We start from the raw sequence: 21,054 nt of genomic DNA on the forward strand, positions 1-21,054 counted from the left end.
GTGGCAGTTTTCTTCTGATTGTTTCAGGGCAGTAGCCAAAAAGGTCATTAGTTGTGAATGAGGATCAGTGGGAGAGCTGTGGGAGGTTTGAGAAGAGAGAAGACAATGTGAAATCTGGTCTCTAGTAGAATGGGATGGCAAATAGATGAGAGAAATGTATGATTGCCAAACAGAATTAAGGACAAGCTTTATGTTTGTGATTATGAGTTTGAAGTGGGGTCAGTCAATACGATTTTATGTATTTATCCAGACATACTTAACTGCATGGGAGCTGACATAGAGTTAGTTATAGAGTTGGATTTAACTAGGATTGTGATTTTTGCCAAACTAAATATAAAGAAGCAGAAAAGAACCAAGGCATTGAAGGTGTAAGCAAATGCATGATTATAATGATTGATCATGTAATTTAAGCTGGATAGTGAGAAAGAGAGGCTGTCAGTGCAGTGAGGTACAGTAAAAATGGGATAGGATCAGTGAATTGGAGATTGTTGGAGTTGAAATATCAGGGGGAGTGAGCAGGAAATTTGAGGGAGTGCTTAGAGACAGCGAGTGTGGAATTTGAAATTGAAATTATGGGAGGGTTATGCTTACTGATAATGATGAGGTCTAGTCTGTGGCCGTGGAAATGAGTGGCTGAGATAAGATGGAGGACAGTATCATTGGAAGAGAGAAGGTAAAGGTATTGAGAGGTCAGGTTATTAGAAGTAGCATCTATGGATATATTAAAGTTCTTAAGAATTAAAACAGGAGAATATCGGAGAGAAGATCAGTAAACCAGAAACTAAAAAATTGTCTGGCAATGAGATGTGATGGCCTAAGGGTCAGTAGATTACAGCAACAATGAGAGGTAGTGGGAGATATAAGCTAATAAACATAAAAATCGAAGATGTGGGGGTAGAGACGACAGTGGAGTTCATCAGTGCCACTCTCAGGGCCAGGGCCCCTGTGGGAGGGTGAAGGTCCGCACTGTGGAGCTGCAGGAGAAGCAGGTCCACAGCGGGGAGCTGGGTTTCCGTTTCAGCAGGAATTGGCAAACTACAGCCCACAGGCCACATGTGCCTACCACCTATTTTTGGTTGGCTTATGAGCTATGAATGGTTTTTGTGTTATCAAGTAATTTATAGAAAGTCAAAAGAAGACTATTTCATGACATGTGAAAATTATATGAAGTCAAATTTCAGTGTCCGTAAATAAAGTTATATTGAGACATAGCTACACTCATTCTTTTATGTACTGTCTATGACCATTTTTGTGCTACAACGGCTGAGATGAATAGTTGCGACAGAAATCACGTGTGGCATTGTCATTGCTTCACACTAGTGCTCAGCACACCATAAATCACAGTGACTCAGTTACAGCTCAGTAGCATTCCACGTGTACTGCCATACCACAGCATTTTATTTATTTTCCATTGCCAGTGCACGTCCATCATGTCAGAACAAAAAGGTGAAGAAAAGTGAACTTTGAATGTTGTTATTTTGAGGCAGAGTGAAGTGTGGATTATTTCATCAAGTTAGATGGCAAAGCATTGTGCTTATTATTCAGTGACACGATAGCTGTGCTAAAAGAATACAGTGTGCATCGACCTTACCAGAATAAGCACTCACCGTAATATTCCCAACTCACAGGAAAGCAGCAGTCAGGAAAAAGCAGAAAATTTAAAACGGACCATCTCATCACAGCAGAATTTACTTTACAAAATAAAAAAGGAAAATGAGGCTGCCACTTTACATAAGTTTACAGGTGGCTTAATTGTTGGCCAAGCAGGGAAAGCTCTTCACTGATGGTGAGAGTTTGCAGCAGCAAAACAAATGTGTACACAGAGAAAAACTTTCTTAAGACTGTTAGCTTTTTGGCAAGAGTGGTTGCTCAAAGAATTGAGGCCATTGGGAGCAACAGCAATAGTCAGTTAAAAAACGAGACAACTTATAGTGGTTTTATTAGTATATACATCTATCAAAATTCATCAAATTGTACATTTGAAATATGTGTAGTTTACCGTATAGGAACCATACCACAAAAAATGTGGTTAAGAAAAAAGACAATTTTGAGTGATTTTCCTTGACTCTTGTTTATTGGAAGAGTCAGTGCCAAGTTTGAAGTGACTAAAGAATTAGCCTCTAGGTATATCTGCATGGAACAAGAACAGGACAAGAATATTTCTAAAGAAGTTGAGGAAACACGAAGTATAGCTTGAAGTAGGCGTCTGCTAAGATGTATTGCAAGTAATGGTAGTTAAAATTGTGTATGGTGTAGAAAATGGCTTAGTGAAACAAACTAACAAAGCTTGTGAAAACACAGGGTGTTTAAAGCCTTTAGTTATTCATTATATTATACATCAGCAGGTACTTTGTGGAGAGTATTTGAATCTGTCATGTGTTACTGAACTGCAGTATCAGTGGTAAATATCCATCACTCTCATGAACTTATCCATTTTGATTAAATCACAGCTGAATATCCCAGTTTATCTTCACATATAGCAACTTGATGATTTAGCAGTGGTCATGTTTCATGGTGTTTTTTTTTTTTAATGGACTAAAATATGTCCCACTCCCCTCCTCCCCTCGCCAGTCCATCGGAAAGAGAGGCTTCACTGGAGACCAAATGTGCCCCTGGTCTTGAGCTTCGAGTCTCTAAAACTGTGAGAAAATGAATGTCTGTTGGTTAAGCCACCCAGTCTGTGGTGTTTTGCGTGGCAGGATGAGCTAAGACAAGGAACAAGATGAAAGTTCTTTTGAATGAGAACGACTTTCAACTATCTTTGAACTATTATTGAACACTGATTTACTCTGGAAGTTAGTTTTTGTTCCAGACTTAATAATGTTTCTTAATGGATTCAACCTAAAATTACAAGGCAGGACATTACTTTTATGTAAAACTTAAATGTAATAAAGTCATTTTGACAGTTAATGTTGTTTGAATCACAAGTAATATTGAGCTACCTTGTAACGTCCTGTGCTGTCACAAATTAGAGCAACAAGCAGGATCTCCATCCCCACACAGGTTAGCAGCAGATAGATTTTCTGAGCTCAAATTACAGACTATACAGCCTATTTATGGCTCTAAATTTGGTATAACCAGAGCCAGGGATCCTTTCTCAGCGGCCTAGGCTGTTGTGTAACACATTGCCCTGGTTCAGCACTCTCTTATCTCTCATCTGCAGTGTTACAGTGCTCTAATAATTCTGCCCTCCTCCTGTCTTGCCCTTATTGCATTCATCTTTCATATATTCCCCCAGAGTAGTCTAACTGAAATGTAAATTTGATTATGTTGTTTCTATGCCGTATTTCTTTTCATGTCTTCCAGCCCATAGTAGTGGTTTTCAGGTTGTTGTTCTCAGTTCCCAGCAGATGGACAGGCCTCTTCAGGGGCTGTGTTACGGACACATAAAAAGTGGATGAGGCTCCACCCATCTTGGACACCCCCCCACCACTACCTTCTTGAAGCAGACCACTTCCTTTTATCTGTTTTCGTATTGTACTGGTTTTAAACTTTAATGTGAAAAATACTTTTGATGATTAAATAATAATTTTTACAACCGCTGGTCTACAGGTTAAGTTCAAGCTTCTTAAACTAGTTTGGGGCTCGTCAGCCTCTCCTTCAAGCCCTTCCCACAAATGTGATCCTCCAGCAGCACAGAACAGCTCCGCTGTGCTTTTGCTTATATTTGCCCATCTGCCTGTTCTGTTGCCTTTTCTTCTCCCCAGCTGGCTAACTGCTGGTCTTCATTTTAGACTCGTTTCAGGTGTCTTCACCTCCAGAGAGTCTTTTCTAGTCACCTCCTTCCCAGACAGGCTTGGGTTAGGTATCATCCTTAATATTCTACAAACTCTGCTTATTTCTCTTAATGCATTTGTTTGTTGGTTTCTGTTTCATTTGCTAGAGTTTGAAATTCGAAAGAGCAGAAACTATGTTTTAAAGTTACATTTATATATCTACAGTGATTGCTGGAGAGCCTAGTAGTTGAGCCTGTGTAGTACTATGTTTGTGCAGTAAACGAGTTGGTTATTGTTTGTGTCTTGCTGGTGCATCTTGCAGTGGATATGTAACCTAAAACTTATCTCTGTGTTAAGGTTTACTCTCTGTTGCGTGTGTTTACGGGTCATAATATATACAGACACTTGAGTTTTAAGTGCATTTTAAAAGAAAGATATGAATATTATATGCAGCTTTTGTTAGGAACTAGAACTTAAGTTTAGTAGTTGCTTGGTATTTCGTACAGCTCCAAAATGTGAAGCTTTTCCATGTAATCTCATGCCAATGTTGACCCATGTGGATTAAAATAGCCCTATTTTAATCTGTGACCAAATTAGGAATTAGGATATCTATCCAGTGGGGATTTTGTAAATTATTGTAGTTTGTAGTGTGACAGGTTTATATAAATGACTGCAGTGATTCCCACTGTGTGTTCTAAGTTGAACTCTGTGTTCAGAGAAATGTAGTAAGTACATGATTCTTTAGCATGTTTGCCTTTTTTTTTTAACACTTTTTATTGCTTTATAATCATTTTACAATGTTGTGTCAAATTCCAGTGTAGAGCACGATTTTTCAGTTATACATGAACATATAACATGTTTGCCTTTGATACCTTAAATTAGTTATATCTCTTTAAAAGGATCATCAAAACTGACTTGATAAAAAGAAAACTTTATTTTATTAATCTAAAGTTTGTATCAGTTTTCCCTCAATTCAAGTTTGATGTGTACTTAAAATGCCAGGAACGAATTAACTAATTATCCTCAGTGTATGTTTGTAGCATGATACTTGTTATTGAAAACATTGTATTAAGTCAGCTTTAATAAAAATGTTTTAATAGCTAAGCGAAGTCATTCCAGAATTTATTTAAAGTAATTCTTTATACATTAAACATTTCTGTATTTTACAACTTTACATTTTACTATCAAGTAATTTAATGAACATTTTTGTTTTGCATTGTTTCTCAAGAGCTTGAATGTAAAATAAAGTTTTACTTATAATGCTTCAGTGATTTAAAATTATACACTTTTCTTTTCATACAGATAAAGACACAATAAATAAAATTAGAGATTTACGAATGAAAGCTGAAGATTATGAAGTAGTGAAAGTGATTGGTAGAGGTGCATTTGGAGAAGTTCAATTGGTAGGTTATTCTAATGAGATTTAAAAAACAATTTTTTAAAATTAAAAAATCCACTTGTGCATTTAACATGTATTATTTGGGAAAGTTGTTTTTATAAAATTCTTGCTTTAAAATGCTCTCGACATTCTTACCTAAGGATATGAAAGCCTATAGTCAAATTTAGCAGTAGTGTGAAATATTTTCACCAAGCATCCATGGGTAGAGAAGAAGTTTCAAGTGTCAGAAGAGAAGTCTTTTCTCCTCATACTACACTGTCTGAAATGCTGTAGCATAGTAAGTTTTAGAAACAGGAAGTATACATAGCAGGGTGGGGGAGGGGAAGGGTGCCATAACGTAGGGAATACAGATTTTTTTTCTAACATTATACATAATTAAAGCCTTGACATTTTCTAGTTGGGATAATTCAGAAGAGAAGAAATGAAAGTAGCTAGAACAATAATGTTAAATTATTTAGCAAAGTGTTAAAATCACTTAGTAAGTTGTTCTGGGATACACTGAGCTTTAAATGTTAATGAAAGGTTCATTATTTTTCATTTTCAATTTTAAAGGTAAGGCATAAATCCACCAGGAAGGTATACGCTATGAAGCTTCTCAGCAAATTCGAAATGATTAAGAGATCCGATTCTGCTTTTTTCTGGGAAGAAAGGGACATCATGGCTTTTGCTAACAGTCCTTGGGTTGTTCAGGTATGCTTTGGTGTTGTTTCATTGTTGCCTTGCTAGCTGGTAACTAAACATATCTGAGAAGCTTAGTTGGTTTTGTAGAACAGTAACAATTTACTGGCAATTCCAAAAGTGTTTAATATATCATCATTTTTTAAATCATAAAATTTAATTTTATTGAATCATCTCTGGGAGGAAAATAAGGCCAAGGCAAAATAATTTTGTTTCTGTAGAACTTAAATATTAGAAAACTTAGATAACCCTGTTTTGATTTGGGGGAAGTCATATATTATTATACTCTTAAGTAAATACTTTTATTTAATATTGAAATTTAAGATTTTTTCCCAATTTTGAGATCATCTTATTTATTTAACCATGTATTCATCTATTTATCTCTCATTTTGTGGAATGGAAGAAACGGGAGAAATGAAGGGGAAAAAAGTTAAGCTAGACCTCCAAATAATATTTTACTGACTTTAGATTTTTCATTGGAAAGAAAAATACCTTAGAAAGTCAGTAATTGTAGGTTCTCGTCTTGACTGCCAGAGGCCTACCTGAAACTGTGGCCGGGTTATTTACATCTCTGGGCCTCAGTTGTCTTGCTCAAAAGTGTGAAAGGTGGCTTAAATTGATGATTTTCAACTGAGGAGATACCTCAGATGAAGTCATGGGGGCAGGCAGTTATTTGGGTGGGCTATAATTCCAGGTTTTCTATTTCTGCTTCACCTAGAGCAGCTGCATGTTTTATATGTCTTATATATTGGGGTTCTTACTAAGATTTCATGTGTGGAAAATAAGGTCTTCTGATTTTTATAAAAGGAAAACTACTGAGCCAGACCATTTCTAAATTCCTAGCATGGATTTTATGGTTTTTTTATTTACAGTATGTAATAAAGATTATCTCAAATAAGCATAACAGTAATTGGGATATAAAGAATATGAAAAGTGTTTAAGATTTGCATAATAAGACTTTTTATACTTGAACTATCTGCTCTGTTTTTATCAGCTGTATAGAGTAGGGTTTCTCAGGCTCAGTATTATTGGCATTTTGAGCCAGATGATCCTTTGTTGATGGGAGCTATCCTGAGCATTATAAGGTTTTTAGCAGCATCCCTGGCTTCTTTCTAGGTAATACCAATAGCAGCCCTCCCCACCCCCCACATCAGTTATAACAACCAAAAATGTGTTCAGACTTTGTTGAATGTCTTTCTGACATTACTGAATATCTCCCTGGTCTGATGGGGAGATCAGGCAGTGGGGACAGTGGGACACTAACAGTCATCATCTCTGCTTGAGAACCACTGATACGGGAAATGTTGAGTTTAATAACAGACATATGACATAAATGTCACTTTTAAGGTTAAATTTATAACTACGTACTTGGAGCTTTATTTTTCTTGATACATTGTCTGTAAATGGGGTACTGCCACCAAATTGACAATGTTTCTTTAATTATTGTGCCCAAGTGATAAATTGTACACTTTAATCTCGGACAACCATGAGATGCCACTTAGTTTCTTATCCTTTCCCAGAATATATTTTTTAATTAAATTAACCAAGTCTGTTACTAAAATCATTAAACACTACTGGAAAAAAAAAAGAAATATAGGAAGGAGAATTTTAAAATATAATTGCCTGGACAAATTAGGTATAATTTTTCTCTAGGGCTTATTTATTTTAGTTTGATTATAATCTTCTCATGTTTACTTAAAATGTTCTTGTGTAAATTTGCTCTTTTAACTTCATCCCTGGTATTTATGCCTGATATTCTTGACAATTTCACATCCATGGACCTTACTTTTCCTGCTTTAACTCTTAACTGTTGTCCCCGTCCTGCTGCTTTGTTAGCAGTTACTGTTGACTGTGTTGACTGCTGTTGTTGATCAAGCATGTGTTGTACTAAGTGCTTTCTATCTTTGCTAACTCTTTTAAACAACTCTTAAATACAGGTATTTGCTACACTCTCAATTTATAGACTAATTTGTGGTTTTATTAATTAAACATTTGTTACGCACTTGCCAGCTGCTAGGCATCCAGACACAGACTGAGCAGCAAGTATAAAAGTCAAACAAAGTATAGTCTCTTACATTCTTCTAGAAAGGATTATAGTCACAGAGAATCTGGGATGTTAAGTAAGTTTCCCAGTCACACAGCTGATAAGGGACAGTTGAGACTATAGCCTAATTTATAAGATTACTTGAAAATTGTAGTGTTGATATAAATTTAGCAGTAAACCCCACTATGCCCAAGTTAAATTAGAACTACAGTATGTCTTGTCTTAGAAGAGTCACATATTCTTTGTTGAAACTATTATAATTTAAAAAATTCTCAATATGAGAAATCAGTTAGTATAGAAAGATATGGAGAAAAAAGTGCCTATCTAACTCCGTAGAAGTAACCATAGTTAATAATTCCTTAGCAGTACAAAGGTCTTTGTGCTATTTATGTTTGTTTCCTTTTTTTTTAGAAGTACTCACAACTACTGCAATTTGATTATTTTAGTTAAATCTTACATTAGTATTTGTGACAATTCTTAAATGAAACAGCTTTGCTTAATCTTAATTAATTTGTTTCTTTTTTTCCCTCCATTTGTGTAGCTATTTTATGCATTCCAAGATGATCGTTATCTCTACATGGTGATGGAATACATGCCTGGTGGAGATCTTGTAAACTTAATGAGCAACTATGATGTGCCTGAAAAATGGGCCCGATTCTATACTGCAGAAGTAGTTCTTGCATTGGATGCAATCCATTCCATGGGTTTTATTCATAGGTAAAGATTAAAATCTTTAAATTTTCTCATTTATTGAAGAGAGAAGCTAAAAACCAATACTTAAGTTTTATTTGATTGGCATTTCCAGTTTAAATCCACCTATTCTCCTGTATGATATGTGTGGTATTTCAGAATTTAAAACTTTGAAATTTGCAGTTTTAACATTGCAGTTTAGTATTGATGTAAATGTATTCTTTAATATCCCTGAATCTGGTTATATGGCTTTTATACGGTGTCCTGAAAAGTAAAAATTATGAGCTGGTTTTTTAAGGTCTGAGCCAAGGTACTAAACATTTAAAATTTTTTATATACAAATTAATTTGCTTTAAGTTAGTGAATAGATCATATTTATTTGCTAATAGTTGCATTTGTTCTGCAGGCACCACTTGAATCCTGTGTGCAGTTGCTGTGCTCAGTGCTAGGGATACAAAAATGAAAATGACTTAGACCTTCTTCTGGGGTTATTAATGCACTTACCTATCCTGTGTGTTTCAATACTTTTTATGTTTGAATGTTATATTTTTTTATGGTTATTCTCTCTCACATAAGTTGATTTTCCGCTTGGAAGAATCAAACTTTACTTACAAGAAAAGGTAATGTAATACATCTTCTTCTGCAGCATTAACATACACAAGGGCGTTTCCCTGATGAAATTCAGTTTATAGATGTGGATAGAGAACACATATAGATCAGAGGTGGCCTTATCTAAACTGAGTGATCTAAAATAACTGCCTCATGTAGTTTTTATCAGTTTTTGATCTGTTTCAGAGATACTCTACTTTTTTCCCCCCGTTAGAGATGTGAAGCCTGATAACATGCTGCTGGATAAATCTGGACATTTGAAGTTAGCAGATTTTGGTACTTGTATGAAGATGAATAAGGTTAAGTAATTAGATTTTAATTTAGTTTTTGCTAATTCAATATAGATACTTTTTACAAAATGTTTTAAGAATTTACTAACCATATCTGGATTTGTACCGAATTGATACGCCCTGTCTTATTTGTTGAACTAGATGCCATGGTTTCAGTGTTGTGTTAGTAACTTGTAAGTGATTTGTTTTTTTCCTCTCTATTTAGGGTAAGCGTGGATTGCCAGATTTACTAAATTGTTTAAAACAGCTCTGTACTATCCACTATTGGTAACTAGAAATGGAACTAGCTTAAATGTCACTAAATACTAATGCCAGTGTTAAAATTAGACTTTCAAAAAACCTGGATTTCAGTAATACGTATTTTTTTTTTAGTGTTTTACTTAGCCTCCTATTAAACATGTGACTGAGCTTACTGCTTATTTTGGGGGTCCACATAAAAGATACCTATGCTCACTATTTGTATAATAACTTACTTACATAAGCTGAAGTAGCAAGTATGTTGCTTTATTTTCAGCTGAAACAGTTTATGTTCTTTGAAACTTACCGTGGAAGAGTAGCCAGGAAGTTGTATTTATTATTTCCAAAGGAAATTTATTGGTTAGAAAACACAATGTGAAGACTTCTGTGTGAACGTTTATAATTCTATTGCGTTAATGCCAGGGAAAATAAGTAACAGGTATTGTTTTGGAGAGAGGGTTAAAATGCATATTAGGTAGATATTCAGTGGGCTTAACACTATTCTGCCGTTTTCCCATACACATACTTCCCCATTTTATATTTGTACAGTCAATTCTTGTTATGTTTTCTTCTCAATTTCAAGCATAGTTAAATTGACTGACTATTTTTGTAAAAACCAGTTAAATCAGCATTTATGTATTAATGTTATCAAGTCATTCATCCTATCAGCCCCTCAGTGTAGTTGCATTGGCTTATGTACATGTTCTCTGCAGTTAAGATGAGATCATCAGGTATAGCTAGGGGAGTAATAAATGGTGGCAGTGTGTCTTTCTGGTGAATATTATTAAACATAAAATAATGTATCTTGACACACATTATGGATGTATTGTGTATCCAATGTGTGTATATGATTAAGCTATTTGTTATTCTGTCAAGTTTGCATTAGATTTTGATATGATACTTTATAGCGCAAAGTTTTAGAGAGTTCTACAGACTGTATTAAAAGGAAACTCATGTTAAATAATTGAGATTTTATATTTATATCCTAATTTAAAATTTGACCTCTTTTTAGGAAGGTATGGTACGATGTGATACAGCAGTTGGAACACCTGATTATATTTCTCCTGAAGTATTAAAATCTCAAGGTGGTGATGGTTATTATGGACGAGAATGTGACTGGTGGTCAGTTGGGGTATTTTTATATGAAATGCTTGTAGGTGAGTAAAGAAAGATTTTATATACCTCTAACATAGTTGTTCATCTCCAAATTTAGACTTGAATTCTTCTAATAAAATATTACATTAAGCAGTGGTGATTTTGTTTGTAGGAAACACACTGGTCCAAACCTTCTGTATGTATATTTTGACATTCTATTTAGAGGCTTAGAGAAACTTTTGATATGTTACTTCTTTTTATATATTAGGTGTATGTTTTTAGTTTATGCATATTTAATTATCTTTAAACAGGTAACGTGACACTTTTCGTTTGAAACTGATTTCCTTAAATGTATCTTTTTTCTTTCCTTTTTTTAAAAATTTAACTATAGTTGATTTATAATGCTGTGTTAGTTTCAGGTACACAGCTTCACATTCTTTTCCATTATAGGTTATTATAAGATATTGGATATAATTCTGTGTGCTATACAGTAAATCTTTGTTGTTTATCTTTAAATGTATCTTAACTTGCTTTTGTTTTCCCTGTCAATTTTCAGGTGATACACCATTTTATGCAGATTCTCTAGTTGGAACTTACAGTAAGATTATGAACCATAAAAATTCACTTACTTTCCCTGATGATAATGACATATCAAAAGAAGCAAAAAATCTTATTTGTGCCTTCCTTACTGACAGGTAAATAATCTTAATGTTGAACATTTATTCTAAGGAAATTCTCATTTTGCTGCTCAATTTTTGTAAGATCTGTATCTGAGCTCCTATATTTGAACTATTAGAATAAAATCTGAAAGTCATTTATGAGAGAGAAACCTGATACAGTTTTTTTTATGATTTTTTGGGGCTCAACTCACTTGCCTTACCTAAGAAATTGGGGTAATAGTGTATTCTTTTCTGATGACTAGACCAGGTGATTTTTTTTTAATATTTTAATTTTTAGCTTAGTTAAGTATAAAAATGATGGCTGTATTTTATAGAGTCTGAGATTTTTTTTTAATATGTTAACATCTCTATAACTAGAGTGCATCTTACAGTCAATGGCATGTATTAATTTAATTGGGAACATTTTTTCCTAGTGATAGAAAAATGATGATGCATCTTCCAGTTGGTGCCATTTAAGATAACACTGTGTTGTATAAATGAAATTTGCTAAGTAAGAGAGTAGAACTTAAATGTTCTTGATGCACTCTCCCCCAAAAAGAAAAGTAAATATGTGCAGTGATTAATGTGTTAATTAATTTGATGGGGGAATCCTTTCACAATATGTGTGTGTGTGTGTATATATATATATATATATATATCAGATTGTCACGTTGTACACTTTAAATATCTTAAAATTTTATTTGCTGATTATACCTCAATAAAGTTGATAGTATATGCTTGTTGAAATAAAGTAGATAGTACAGAGCCGATAAAAAAAAGTATGTCATATTTCCTACCTCCTCCTTTCACTGGTGTGGTCTTCCAGTTTCAACAAACTTTTTTTTTTAAATGTAAATGTACGTTAAGTGTTTTAGAAACAAAAATGGCATATTATGTTTACCCTTGTGGTTTACTTTTTAAATTTAAATGTGGGCCATATGATTTACTACAATTACATTTAGTGTTTAAGGTTGTGTATTATTTAAATAGTAGAGAGGCTTAGTGTGTTTAAATATGTTTTAATTTCAAATTCACTTTAATTAAAATTATCTTCCTTCAGGATGTCCATTAGAGCCTGAAATACATAGTTGTTGAAATTTTTACATTGTAATATAAGCACCATCTAAATATAGTGTAGTATAAAAACTATGCTGTATGTTAGGTGCTGGGGATATAGAAATGAACAAGACACACAGCCACTGTTCTCCACTACCTTATAGTCCGTTGGGGGAAATAGACAAGCAAACGAAGCATTTATTGAACAGAGAGATAAGTACTCCAAGTTAAGTGCTATGTGCCATAGAACCATGGAGAGGTTCCCTAATGCAGTCTGAGAGTCAGTGAAAGATTCTTTATAGTGTCACATTATGTCTAAAACAATTTGCCTTTTAACTTAGGAAAAAATTTAGAATTCAGGGTATTTTTGTTGTTTATAAATACTCTGCTAAAATAAAAGGTGCTAAATTTCTCTTTCCAACTCAGCTAAAGACACATTTTAAAATTCTTTGTTTCTGTGCCTTACTGAAGAAGTCAGGAATCAGTAGCTTATCCTTTTAAAACTCTCAATTTTGTAGTAATGTTAAGAATTAGCTGCCAGTGGTTTGATTGGTCAGAAATATTTGAGAGAGTATAAAATGGAAATTTTAAATTTAAAACATCTTTTGTAGTTTTTGTTAGTTTGTGGTGTGAAGTAAAGTTGTTGTTTGCAAAAATATACGACTTTACCACTATTAAAAAACCTATCAAGAAAATTTACCATGCTAATGAAGCAAAGTGGGTGATTTCATCTCGATTTTCGTTGTCAATAAAAAAGTCATGGAGTATCAACAAGTCTGTTCTTGTATATTTTTTCCTCAGAAAAAATTCTTTAATATTCTCAGTGTTCAACTTATTTTTAATGTAAGCTAAAAATTATGCTGACAATCAGTATCATTTCGAGATGACATGGAATTATATTTACCACCCTGCACAGATTTAGCATTATGTCCACAAATAAATATGAAGTTATAGTGATGATATCTTAAATGATTAATGACTTTTCTCCTTTCCTCTATTCAGAGAGGTGAGATTAGGGCGAAATGGTGTAGAAGAAATCAAACGACATCTCTTCTTCAAAAATGATCAGTGGGCTTGGGAAACACTCCGAGACAGTAAGTTGTTTCCTCTTGCACATTACAGTGAATATTTGAAAGTAGTTGCAGTAAATAGTCTGTTGGAACTGCCTTGCTAATATATGTGTATATCTGGTGAAAATCCAAAGTGTACACATGCTGTATAGGTGTTGTCCTAAACCTAGTTAAAGAGAAAATATTTGGTAATATTGGGAAAATTGTACTGATTCTTCTCTGATGTCCCATTCAGGATACCAAGATGAAATATTATATACAGGTAATGGAGTTGGGCTTGGCAGTCATAATGTGATATTTGATCTTTGCTGAATTGCACTTTGCTTAGACTTTAGTATCTTATTATGGAATAAGTCAATAGGGAATTAATTTGAAATATATTTCTTATGGGGAAAAAAGGTTACTCTTGTTTTTACTAAAATTTAAAATATAAGGAGTTTCTATCAGAATTTAATTTGTATGAGGATATAAGAAGTCATGGTATACTTGATTCCATCAGGCTCACAATTTGTAATCCATAAATAAAAATATATAGTGTGCAAGAAGTTAATTTTCAGTCAGTTTAGAACATTTCTCTGTTTTTTTTAAAAAAAGTTAAAATTATAAGATGATTCACAGAAAACTTTGCTTAACGTAGCTGAATCAAAATCATAATGGTATCAAAGGTTTCCATCATTTTTGTGTATTTGGGAGGCCAAGAATTCATCTTTCCCTTACTGAAGTCTCAGGAACTGTTTCCCTTTCACTTAACAGAAAAAGGATAGTGTATACCAGCCCCCAACTTCCTGCTGTAGCAACAGCAGTTAACAGTAATAATAAAATGAATTCAGCTATGTGGTTGTAGAAACAGATAAAAATTAGATATTTGTCTTAAGGACTGCCTATCTAGTTGAGTCTGTGAGAGAAGATTCCTTCAGGGGAGAAAAGTCTTGCTAATTTTGAAGAAATGTAAGTTTGCCAATTTTAGTGAAGTGTCCTTGTTATCACATATTTTAAAAGAAACTTATATTGCCTTTAGGTACAGTACATACATTGTGCTAAGCTATAAAATTGACTGAAAAAAGAAAAGGGGAGTAAACTCTGGAAATTAAGAAATTACACTGCTGCAGAGGATGACACTGACCTGCTATCTGAAGAAGCTGCAGGAACAGCTTGACTTTGGGAGAATTTATTAACAGTTATCCGTTGGGAAATAAGGAACTTCCCCCTCCTTATAAGTAAATGTGACATGATTGTTGCCTTCATGCTGCGAGAGAAACTGTTGTGAGGCAGAGATAGGTAGACAGTGGAGCTACAAAGCAAAAATACAGCAAAGCTGGCTTTTACATTTACCTATGTAGTTATCTTTACTGTTGTTCTTTATTTCTTCATAAGGCTTCGAGTTAGTGTCTAGTAGCCTTTCGGTTCAACCTGAAAGACTCCCTTTAAAAGCATTTCTTGCAACAAACTCTCAGCTTTTCCTTACCTGGGGATCTCTTAATTTCTCCCCCATTTTTGAAGAATAATTTTGCCAGATACAGAATTCATAGTTGAGAGTTGTTTTCTCTCAGCACTTTAAATGTCATTCCACTGCCTTCTGGCCTTTAAGATTTCTTCTTAGAAACTGACTGTTAATCTTATTGAGGATCCTTTGTATGTGATGAGCTGTTTCTCTGTTGTTGCTTTCAGTATTCTTGCTTTTGGCTTTGGCTTTTGAAAGTTTATTGTGTCTTGCTGTGCATCTGAGTTCTTGGAGTTCGTTAAGTTTCTTGGATGTGTAGGTTCGTATATTCCTTTAGATTTGGATAGTCTTCAGTCATTATTTCTTTAAATATTCTTTCTGCCCCTTTCTCTCCTTTCCTGTGACTCCTGTAATGTGTGTGTTGGTCTCCTTTATGGTGTCCCAGAAGTCCCTTAGGCTCCATTCACTTTTTCTTTCTGTTCCTCATACTTAATAATTTCAGTTGTCTTGTCTTTAAGTTCCCTGGCTGTTCTTATCTTATTTGTTAGTTCTGGCATGATTATATGGTTAATGTAAAGCCTAAAACATCTTAAGCAGAAATAATTACTTTTATAATTCTCCCAGGATTTCCCCTGCTCATATCTCAGTATTTAAGCAGATAGAATTTATCTGATTGTAAAACTACTGTGAAATGGTATGTCATCTATAAAAAGACTAGGTCCATCTGAAACAGCAAGAGAAAATACACCAAACTTGTTCTTCTCTTTCAAAATCTATCTTACATGATCATTTTAAAGCAGGCTTTTTCAGCCTTAATACTAGACCAGATATATCTGGTGTGGGTTGTCCTGAACATTGTAGGATGTTTAGCAATATCCCTGGTCTCGATCTACTAGATGCCAACAGCTCGCCTCCGCCAGTTGTGACGACCAAAAATGTACCCAGACGTTACCAGATGTCCCCCAGGGGCCAAAATTGTCCCTGGTTGAGAACCACCGTTTGAAAGTAAAATTTATGCCAAGACCGTGTATATGACAAGGGGAGACAGCCTTTCCCCCCTCATTTTACAAATTCAGCAGTTAACATCAGGAAGCTAGGGTTATCTAGTCAGGCAGTTCTCTTGGCCATTAAGGAAAGAAAATGGTGGAAAAGCTGTTTTCTCATTCACTGTTAGTACAACAGCTTCTTTTGGTTAAATGTGTTTTTCATTCCCGTATTTATCTGAGAGTTCACTGTATCTGAGATGTACAATATTAGTTATTTCCTGACTGGAATACCCAGGTGATTCAATAAAAAATGATTTCTTTATGTAAGAAATTAAGATCATAAAACTAGGTCAGTTTTTTTTGTTTGTTTGCTTGTCTTCATCTTTTTCTCTGTAAGGGGACATGAAGTGATTGTATCTAAAATAATTATTGAGTATTTTTTTTTTTTTGTAGAGGTGACATTTTTTTTAATTTTTTTTTTTAGTTTTATCTCATGCTGTTTATTTCTTTTTTTTTACATTTTTTATTGATTCATAATTATTTTACAGTGTTGTGTCAAATTCCAGTGTTCAGCACAATTTTTCAGTCATTCATGGACATATACACACTCATTATCACATTTTTTCCTCTGTGATTTATCATAACATTTTGTGTATATTTCCCTGTGCTGTACAGTGTAATCTTGTTTATCTATTCTACAATTTTGAAATCCCAGTCTATCCCTTCCCACCCTTTACCCCGCCCCCCCCGTAACCACAAGTCTGTATTCTCTGTCCATGAGTCTATTTCTGTCCTGTATTTATGCTTTGTTTTTGTTTGTTTGTTTGTTTTTGTTTTTTAGATTCCACATATGAGCGATCTCATATGGTATTTTTCTTTCTCTTTCTGGCTTACTTCACTTAGAATGACATTCTCCAGGAGCATCCATGTTGCTGCAAATGGCATTATGTTGTCGGTTTTTATGGCTGAGTAGTATTCCATTGTATAAATATACCACCTCTTCTTTATCCAGTCACCTGTTGATGGACATTTAGGCTGTTTCCATGTCTTGGCTATTGTAAACAGTGCTGCTATGAACATTGGGGTGCAGGTGTCATCCAGAAGTAGATTTCCTTCTGGATACAAGCCCAGGAGTGGGATTCCTGGGTCATATGGTAAGTCTATTCCTAGTCTTTTGAGGAATCTCCACACTGTTTTCCATAGTGGCTGCACCAAACTGCATTCCCACCAGCAGTGTAGGAGGGTTCCCCTTTCTCCACAGCCTCTCCAGCATTTGTCATTTTTGGATTTTTGAATGACGGCCATTCTGACTGGTGTGAGGTGATACCTCATTGTAGTTTTGATTTGCATTTCTCTGATAATTAGTGATATTGAGCATTTTTTCATGTGCTTTTTGATCATTTGTATGTCTTCCTTGGAGAATTGCTTGTTTAGGTCTTCTGCCCATTTTTGGATTGGGTTGTTTATTTTTTTCTTATTGAGTCGTATGAGCTGCTTATATATTCTGGAGATCAAGCCTTTGTCGGTTTCACTTGCAAAAATTTTCTCCCATTCCGTAGGTTTTCTTCTTGTTTTATTTCTGGTTTCCTTTGCTCTGCAGAAGCTTGTAAGTTTCATTAGGTCCCATTTGTTTATTCTTGCTTTTATTTCTTCTAGGAGAAAATTTTTGAAATGTATGTCAGATAATGTTTTGCCTATGTTTTCCTCTAGGAGGTTTATTGTATCTTGTCTAATGTTTAAGTCTTTAACCCATTTTGAGTTGATTTTTGTATATGGTGTAAGGGTGTGTTCTAGCTTCATTGTTTTACATGCTGCTGTCCAGTTTTCCCAACACCATTTGCTGAAGAGACTGTCTTTATTCCATTGTATATTCTTGCCTCCTTTGTCGAAGATGAGTTGACCAAAAGTTTGTGGGTTCATTTCTGGGCTCTCTATTCTGTTCCATTGGTCTATATGTCTGTTTTGGTAGCAATACCATGCTGTCTTGATGACTGTAGCTCTATAGTATTGTCTGAAGTCTGGGAGAGTTATTCCTCCAGCCTCTTTCTTTCTCTTCAGTAATGCTTTAGCAATTCTAGGTCTTTGATGGTTCCATATAAATTTTATTATGATTTGTTCTAGTTCTGTGAAATATGTCCTGGGTAATTGGATAGGGATTGCATTAAATCTGTAGGTTGCCTTGGGCAGTGTGACCATTTTAACAATATTGATTCTTCCAATCCAAGAGCATGGAATATCTTTCCATTTTTTAAAGTCTTCTTTAATTTCCTTCATCAATGGTTTATAGTTTTCTGTGTATAATTCTTTCGCCTCCTTGGTTAGATTTATTCCCAGATATTTTATTACTTTGGGTGCTATTTTAAAGGGGATTGTTTCTTTATTTTCTTTTTCTGTTGATTTATCGTTAGTGTAAAGAAAGGCAACTGATTTTTGAACATTAATTTTGTAACCTGCTACCTTGCTGAATTCTTCGATCAGCTCTAGTAGCTTTTTTGTGGACCTTTTAGGGTTTTCTATATATAGTAACATGTCGTCAGCATATAATGACACTTTTACCTCTTCTTTTCCAATTTGGATCCCTTTTATTTCTTTCTCTTGCCTGATTGCTGTGGCTAGGACTTCCAGGACTATATTGAATAGGAGTGGTGATAGTGGGCATCCTTGTCTTGTCCCAGATTTTAGTGGGAAGCTTTTGAGTTTTTCACCGTTGAGAACTATGCTGGCTGTAGGTTTGTCATATATAGCTTTTATTATGTTGAAATATGTTCCCTCTATACCCACTTTGGCGAGAGTTTTTATCATAAATGGGTGTTGAATTTTATCAAATGCTTTTTCTGCATCGATTGAGATGATCATGTGGTTTTTGTCCTTTCTCTTGTTGATGTGATGTATTACATTGATTGATTTGCGTATGTTGAACCAGCCTTGTGTCCCTGGGATGAACCCCACTTGGTCATGATGTATAATCTTTTTTATGTGTTGTTGGATTCTGTTTGCTAAAATTTTGGTGAGGATTTTGGCGCCTATGTTCATCAGTGATATTGGCCTATAATTCTCTTTTTTTGTAGTGTCTTTGCCTGGTTTTGGATTATTGAATATTTTGATGATAATATTTCAGTGATTTTTTTTTTTTTGAGGGGAGAGGTAATTAGGTTTATTTATTTATTTATTTCATGGACGTACCAAGGATAGAACCCAGGACCTCATGCATGCTAAGCATGCACTCTACCGATTGAGCTAGACCCTCCCCCATCTGATATTTTATTATACTCCTCTCTTTAAACTCAAAAACACTTTTCCTAAAATTTATTTTTAGGTGTACTTTCTGTAGCACATTTGACTCCAAAAGAAGATATTAATAGTGCTCGTTTCATATGGTGTTTTCTTTTGTGTCATGAAGATTTATTGCCACATACAGTTTTATGTTATTAAGTATATATATGGGCCTTGCTCCCCGTCAGATTTATAACTATTGAAGATTCTGTGTTCAGGTTTTTCCTAACAGCCACTTCATAAATACTTACCTGAGTTGTCCCTTAATCCCTTAACTTGAGGAAAATAACTGTTCCAAAAATATAATTCAAAATAACTTTGCTCCTTGTGACTTAATATTATAGAGCTATTGTGGGGGTGGGGGTGGGCAGTGGAGGAATACCACTCATCTAGATTCAGATGGGTAAAAATAGTTCAGTAACGAATTATTAATAATACCCCGGACTGCTAAGAAGTAACTTTGATTTCTGGTTTGCTGTAGAGTTGATTAATAAGCAAAATACTGTATTTGGAACTAATCAACTTTGAGTACAATTTCTTATGCTGTATAGTTTCTTAAAAGTCTTTTCTGTAGTCCTAACTGCCTTTGAATATTTTATACTATAGTGTATTCTAAAACAAACCTTAATAGTACTTGACTTGTAATATTCAAATTAAATTTGAGGTATAGATGATAATTAATAGGTGACTCTGAAGACAGTTGGTTCATAGAATTACCTAATGATCAGTACTAATTGATTAATAATGCTAATAAAGAGTAAATTGGTTAAGTAAGATTCAGTCATTTGGAATTTGTGGTTCACATATCGTTTGTATGTAGGAGACCATTAGTGGTTGATATTGGAATACTTGCTTCATTTTATATTACATTTGAAGTGAGTTACTGATTTTGTTTCTGTTTTTAGCTGTAGCACCAGTTGTACCTGATTTAAGTAGTGACATTGACACAAGTAACTTTGATGACTTGGAAGAAGATAAAGGAGATGAAGAAACATTTCCTATACCTAAAGCTTTTGTTGGCAATCAGCTACCTTTTGTAGGATTTACGTATTATAGCAATCGTAGGTAAGTATGCTAAACATTGATTTTTAGGGGTAGGTACTAATTTTGTTGTAGTCCTGTCATTTTCGTAGGGAGATCTAAAAATCACTTTAAGAACATTTAAAGTAGATTTAATGGTATATAAAGAGATTTATTAACATGCCATTTTAAACAATGCATGGTATTCCCAGTATTTCATATTTAATTTCTTTCAGAATCATCCATGCTTAGGAAATTGTTTTTCAGAAATTCTTTGCTGAACTGTATATTTTCAAGTTATAATAATTAATAGGTTAAAAGAGAATATTAATACTGATAATTTGGTTAATCATGTTGTCCAAAAAGTTCTAGTTTTATAATGCATTTTGAACATTTAATTTTCTATCATCATCACTATATTGATGTTACCAAAGGCCTGTTTTTTTTAATTCTTCAGCAATTAAATATTCCTCCCCAAAACTGATGAATGAATTGACCATATTTTACAAAAATCCTGTAAGATCTTATGACCTTGGGCAAATATCTTTCATCTTTTATGCCTCCATATCCTCAAAAATAGAAATGATGATAATAATAATAATACATGTGTCAGGGTTGTCGTAAGGGTTAAGTAAATCAGAACACAGTAGAACACTTAGAACAATGTTTTGCATGGAGTAAACACTCAATGTTAGCTATTATTATTATTAGTATGAGCAAATATTAGCTTTACTTTTTCCAGTGGACTTGAGATTTAAGTTAAACATTTAACATTATTTCAGTATGCTGAG

General features: G+C 34.1%; 1 protein-coding gene across 1 annotated transcript in view; it reads left to right on the forward strand.

Moving 5' to 3' along the window:
* The window catches only part of ROCK1 (Rho associated coiled-coil containing protein kinase 1), a 108,028-nt gene that overhangs the window by 34,741 nt on the left and 52,233 nt on the right, over window positions 1-21,054 (forward strand). The window contains exons 3-10 of the mRNA XM_006205119.3: window positions 5,019-5,119; window positions 5,668-5,805; window positions 8,379-8,554; window positions 9,351-9,435; window positions 10,676-10,820; window positions 11,315-11,453; window positions 13,476-13,567; window positions 20,149-20,308. Of these exons, the coding sequence (XP_006205181.1) occupies window positions 5,019-5,119; window positions 5,668-5,805; window positions 8,379-8,554; window positions 9,351-9,435; window positions 10,676-10,820; window positions 11,315-11,453; window positions 13,476-13,567; window positions 20,149-20,308 (1,036 nt within the window). The remainder of the gene's footprint in view (window positions 1-5,018; window positions 5,120-5,667; window positions 5,806-8,378; window positions 8,555-9,350; window positions 9,436-10,675; window positions 10,821-11,314; window positions 11,454-13,475; window positions 13,568-20,148; window positions 20,309-21,054) is intronic.

Source organism: Vicugna pacos, chromosome 24 (assembly GCF_048564905.1).
Source record: "Vicugna pacos chromosome 24, VicPac4, whole genome shotgun sequence".
Classification (NCBI taxonomy): domain Eukaryota; kingdom Metazoa; phylum Chordata; class Mammalia; order Artiodactyla; family Camelidae; genus Vicugna; species Vicugna pacos.